Raw genomic sequence first — 6,468 nt, forward strand, 5'->3', positions numbered from 1 at the left:
ACCTAGGGTGAATTTTAAATAGGGATAATTTTTAATGATTTTAATAATGTCACAGACTATAAATATTTGGTTTTAATTGGCTTTTATAGGGGAAATGTTGTGTTGTGTTGTTTGTGTTGTGTTATTTTAAAATGCTGTGAGCCGCCCTGAGTCCCGTGGGGAGAAGGGCGGCATATAAATTATGAAAAATAAATAAAAATAAATAAATAAATAAATAGCTAAATATGATGATTAAATCCTCTTACATACCCAAGCTCACCAATCCACAGTGCAATAAAATGTTCTCTAGGTGCAGAGGGTTAGCAAACAAGTTATATACATTCAGTTCTAAATGTCAAATTGACCCCATATATTGCATTACATTTTTAAACATCAAATGGAATTACAGCAAATGATTTCATTTATGTAATTAACAGGTAACTTGGAGAAATCAGATTCTTACTCACTGCAGATCTGCGAAGACTTCATATAATACCACTGAACCAGTTAATATATACTTTAAGTTTCAGTGAGAAGAAATGGAGAAATAAAGTAGCAGAGAAATTACCAAAATAAAGGATATGGTTTATGAAATAGATTAGATTTCAAATACAACAAATCTCCACAAATTGGAACAGAATCCAGTAACAGACTGAGATCACCCTGTAATAATTTATTAAGAACACCAATATTATTGAACAGGTTGTTGAAGGATGGATGGCTAGCTAATGCAAAAAAACAACAACCCCAAAATAACCTCTAAAACCTTCAAAAAACCCCAAATGACTGGCGAGTAACCATGCCAATGAGCCATAATTACCTGGTATGACTGTTGGAAGAAAGACTCTCCCAGGGTTGTACACTACAGCCAGTAACTGCATAGGCTCCCCCACAGCTTCCGTCCAATTTCATCAACAGGGCTTTGGCTGCATTCTCAGCTGTCTTCCTACAGTCATGGGCTCTTTTAAGCATCTGGGTGATGCTTTCATCTCCTGTTTGATCCCCTGTTCACAAGCAAATCATCAGAACAACGTAATACTGGAGCAGTTCAGAAGTATTAATGTGAGTCAGTGGGCTTTTAAGCAAATATCTATGTTCCCATGAGGACATTAGCACTTAATGGACTTCAAAAATAATTGGACTTGGAAAGAGGTGAAATAGGCAGTGGTAAAAGTATAAACTCTCCACACAAAGTCTACACAGAGTGAGTCTTTCAACTGTTCTAGCTCTTCATATGACATCTTTGTAGCAACAATGAGATCTGAAGAAAAACTTAGACTGCATGTGGAATTGAATGGGATTCTATAAGAACCGAATCATAAAGGATCCCTACCTCTATCCAGACTTTCCTAATTTTTTTGTACTACCTGAAATAGAACAATATCTATTCATATAAATAGTTTCATAGCTTCCAATCATTATTACGTTGTATTCTGCTACTGAGAACTGTTTTGGTTAATCATTTTTATTCCTTGTATTAAAAAGCTTATACTATGTTTTAAAAGGATGTCACTGTACAATTTAAAGTAAAATAATATCCATGGATTTTATTGGTGAAATAGTGACAGACACTTTTTATTTCATGTGAAATGTACATTTTATACAATCTTTGCATTAAATGGTACAAAGATGAATATGAAAAACCTGAAGTTGAATGTTTGCATGTTTCAATAAGACAACAATCTGAAGCTTTCTTCCAAATCCACTAAGAAGGGCTTTCAGGAAAGAAAGATGAAAAGTTTTGAAACAGCTTTTACAGACCCCATAATGACAATAAATTCTAATAAGTGCTTTTGGTAGTATGGAAAGCCCTAATCCCCTATTTTATCGTCCCACATGGCTCTAGATCAGGGGTCTCCAAACTTCACAACTTTAAGACTTGTGGACTTCAACTGATTAATTGTTCTAAATGTCAGGACATTTCTCCTTAGTTCTAGATTGGTTTTCTCCTTGATTAGAAGCAGGTTACTTTTGTTCAGTCCTGATTTTCTGATTCCTGATTCAGGAATAATATTTTTTATTTGGACATGTTACAGTTTGTATATTTTTAATTACTTAAATCACAAAAGTGATATTTATTTCTTTTGAGTAGCTTTTGTCAAAAGTATTTTGCATTTTATATAAAATAAGAATACAATTAACTTTGGCTTCTTAAAGCTATTGTTCTAAATAGATTTTAAAATAAATAACTATGTTGTTTTTTTAAATAAACTTGTTTTCAATTTAGAAGAAAAGACTAATACTGGAACTCTCCATAGTGACTGTGAATAATTAATTCCAATATGCTAAAACAAAGGACTGAAATTCATTTGCCTTCTAAGAATGAAATATGATCATTTGATCTTTAAAAACTTCTATATAACATGTTGACTGTTGAGATGCTGATGTAATGAATTAAATCTTTAAACATGTTGTTTCCATGCTCTGAAATACTCCAGTAGATGCCTAATTTTGGGAAACAAACTGGATGAAAAATAGCATTTTTAAATTACTAATCACACGTATAAAATATTTAACCTTCTCACTCATTGTTGATGTGACTGTTTATGGATTTCAATTTAATAATCCTATATCAAGATGAGCTATTGTTCAAAGCACTTTTTTCTTGCATTCTGTATTTAGCTTCCAGTTGAATCATTTGTTATAACTGTACTTGGTTGTCCTAACAAGCATATACCGGTCGGTAGTCATGAGATAATTCACTATTGTAATGTTGTCTGTAAGGGTGATGGATAGCCAATAAAGTACAAACTGGATTATTAGAAGGAAAGTGAACACTTACCAACAGACCCAACACCTGCAGCTCTGAATTGTCCAAGAATGAGAGACTGTTCACTTTCAGCCAATGCTAGCAACAGCTCATAGGCTTCAATGCACTGTTCACTGAGGAGAGAAAAAGACTGAATCAGTGTATTTGGTGGAGGAAATTAATCTACTTAAATCCCCACTCTGTTGAGTGGGAAACTGGCAAGTATGGTGATCATTGGTGGTCTCTATGTTCCTAAATAACAACTTGAATAATTCATATAAATAATATAAGGAGAACTGCATGAATAAAATTCACAATAAAATTTTGATTGTAGAATAGAAGCCTTTAACTCTAGGTATTATGAAATTATAGAACAACTTTCCTATTTTTTTTTTTCTAGAACACATCACCACACCAGTTCCAGAAACCTACTTTTTAGAATAGAACCAAGCAGTTTAGATGAAACCAAGCCAGGTGCTTTTTCTCTCCACATGTCCTACAACATACCAGGCATTCCAGAGCAAAATATGGGACAATTGAATTGGATGAATAAGCATTAGAAGAGCAGAAACTCTTTCTTTGAAGCATTTCTTCTATTAGATCTTGCCTGAATAGCTGATAAAGAACTTCCCTGAAGGCATTTTTAGTACCAAAAATATTTTGGATTTTTATCATGAATAATAACAAACATGGATTGCTTTTATTAGCAGTTTGATAACATTATGTGTTTCGCTAAATTGTTCTTAAAAATAAGATTTAGATACTTTGTTAAGCCTTGATGTGGAAATAATTTGGAGTTTTAAGGTATAAAAATGAACCAAATAAATGCTAAATACAAATATACATCACTTTCCTTTAATACCCATATTTCATATGAACTGACAATCCATCAAAGCAAAGATACAAATTCGAAATAGAGTAATTTACCAACTGTGAGAGTTATTAAACAGTGGAACAACTTGCCCTATGGAGTTGAAACTGACAGTTTTCAAACCAAAGCTGGTAGTAATTTGTCTGGAATGGTCTGAGAATTCCTGCCCCGGGACAGGGATTGGACTAGAAAATGGAGTCTGTGGCCTTGAAATGGAAAATGGCCTACTTATGGTTATCTCTGTAAATTCACTTGCTAAGTAGAAACAGTAATGCCAGCAGGCAAGAAATTAAGTAAAATAAAGAGAAAACACAATGCTTTGGTGCAGTCCTTAAACTTTTTATAGTACAAGTAGTCCTCGACTTACAACCGTTGCAGCATCTCCTTAGTCACATGATCAAAATTCAGGTGCTTGGCAAGTAGCATGTACTTATGACAGATGCACTGTCCCAGGATCACGTGATCATCATTTGTAACATTCCCAGCCAGCTTCTAACAAGCAAAGCCAGATTCGCTTAACAACCCCATGATTCACTTAACAAATGTAATGATTCGCTTAACACTGTGGCAAAAAGGTCGTAAAATGGGGCGAAACTCATTTAACAACTGCCTTGCTTAGCAATGGAAATTTTGATGGTAAGTCGAGTACTACCTGTAAATCAAACAATGTAAGAACATGTATCAGTTCATTTATTTTTTTTTCTCATATATTCTCCATTGTTATACCTGTATTGCAATGCCAGCCTGAGGGCTGTGGCATTGGATTCATATTTTCCAACCAACATGCTCATCCTTTCAGCATTGCTCTTACACTCTTCCAGAGTTATTGTCAATAAATCATTCTGAGATTTTAAGTGCTCGATGCGACTGCGGAAAAGAAAATCCTCTTAGTTTTCATGTAGAGGTTGCTGCCACCCTACACTGTCTTAGGAGTTCTACAGCTTTTACAGACAACCCTTAAGTTGAGGAAAACTGATGTAAACCATCTATGCTTTCCTTGGACCTATCAAGAGCCTTAACTGGATAAAGTTATCAGCCACTAGTGTGTTCTTTTATGAATTTGTATGAGGCTGTGGAGTGTAATCCTCTCACATGGTGGTCTGATTTGGCAATTCCTGCTGATTATTTCTCTCACTCTGATCTACCCAAATCACTCTTAAAGATTTCATACCACATTTCTCTGGAGATAACATCAGCTATTGTTCTGGCTTACAGAACAATATGGGAAGACTAACAGATTCCTTTATGACATAATACTAATGACAACATTATCTTGTTGAAAGAAAGATAATGATTAGGATTGTCCTCTTTTCATTATCATAAATTTCCATATTGCTATTCAGCTGACATAATTCACAAAAGTCAAAATGAAGAAATTAATAAATCAATTAACTGAAAGAGATTACTCTTGCTCTCTCCCTCTCTACATTTATGTAAATATACTAACATTTGTGCATATATAGTTGTCCTACAGGGTCAATTTTATTTCACAATATATTTTCCTATGCAGATAAATTCATGGCCCAATTATTCAATATATTTATGAGCTGCTCTTTTAAAAGTTCCTAACAGTGAGAAACAATAAGTGAAAATGTGTAGTAAAAATGATGAATGTGTGTGTTCCTAAATTATAATTTCTTAATTTTGAAAACAAAGGATGTAAATGCCAGATAAAACTCAGATTTTATTTCCATAACTTGGCCTCAAAATGGAGAAGGCCCATTCTCATGTCACTCATTTCAGTGCCAACTTTGGATTAAAGTTAAAAAGGGGAATCTACTCTGTTGCAAAGTGGCTTTGCACATAAAAATGTTATCTTACCTGTTCAACCGTTCTGTTTCTACTTCAAATTCTCTAATTTTGCTTTCAGAAATAGCAGATCCATGTGAGTAGAGTGTTTGGAAAATCTCTTGTATATTGGAACAGTCTTGAAGAGAATGTGCCAGGTGTTCTGCCACACTACTGGATACCTGTACGCAGATTTTGAGAAAACTGTTACGAATGGATCTATTATTTGGATATTGTTTTGTCCTTTGTTGTATAAATAACAGGAATAGTCATTAAAATAATTTTATGTTCTGGGGCTTAGCCACTGCTCAGCTCAGATTTACACACGTTGGAATAACAAAGAAGTGGGGAAGAAATATAAGCATAATACAGTTTTCCTAGAAATTATATTTTTCATTTTTGCCTTCAAGCTAAAAGCAATGAACAAAAGAAGTTAACAAAACTCCAGTGTGAATCTGCTTCAGATGTTCACATCATGGCTGGATTAGCCTGCAACTTCTATAATGAATGGCCAAGTAGAAGAAGAAAAAAGAATAAAAAACATAAAGTACAAAGTACATGAAAAAATAACCTCAGAAGAAATAGCCATTTCTCATGCTCCTCTAGTTATGTAATTAAGTGCATTCCCAATAATTCTATCACCTCTTAAGAAATGATAAGACCATTATATGAAGATTGTATACTAATTTTGTCAACTCTATTCAACTGAGTCCAAGGAAACTGAACATTGTTAAGAAGTATTTTCAAAATATTCTGTCAACATACAAAGAAAAGGAAATGTTGATGGGGAGAGGAATGATCAATATTCCAAACTTAGTTCATATAGTGATTTATTGTCTGAATTTTCTCTAATACTCGTCATATAACTTTTAATGGAACTACATTTAATTTAATTTAATTTAATAATTTAATTTATATACCGCCCTTCTCCCGTAGGACTCAGGGCGGTGCACAGCATATTAAAACAGACAAACAAAATACATCAAAGAACAAAAAACCCCCATAAAACCAAATTAAAAGCCAAATATTAGAAGCTGTGTGTCAATTAAAATTTTCTTAAAATCATCCCTACCTAAAATCC

The 6,468-nt window shown here is 33.6% G+C and overlaps 1 protein-coding gene across 1 annotated transcript in view; it reads right to left on the bottom strand.

Annotated features, from left to right (window-relative positions):
- The window catches only part of MCC (MCC regulator of WNT signaling pathway), a gene marked incomplete in the record, with an annotated part of 78,492 nt that overhangs the window by 22,803 nt on the left and 49,221 nt on the right, over positions 1–6,468 (bottom strand). Inside the window, 4 exon segments of the mRNA XM_015822393.1 lie at positions 800–983; positions 2,762–2,862; positions 4,326–4,466; positions 5,421–5,569. Coding sequence (XP_015677879.1) covers positions 800–983; positions 2,762–2,862; positions 4,326–4,466; positions 5,421–5,569 — 575 coding nt within the window.

This window comes from Protobothrops mucrosquamatus, unplaced genomic scaffold (assembly GCF_001527695.2).
Source record: "Protobothrops mucrosquamatus isolate PMUCROS unplaced genomic scaffold, P.Mucros_1.0 scaffold1545, whole genome shotgun sequence".
Lineage (NCBI taxonomy): Eukaryota > Metazoa > Chordata > Lepidosauria > Squamata > Viperidae > Protobothrops > Protobothrops mucrosquamatus.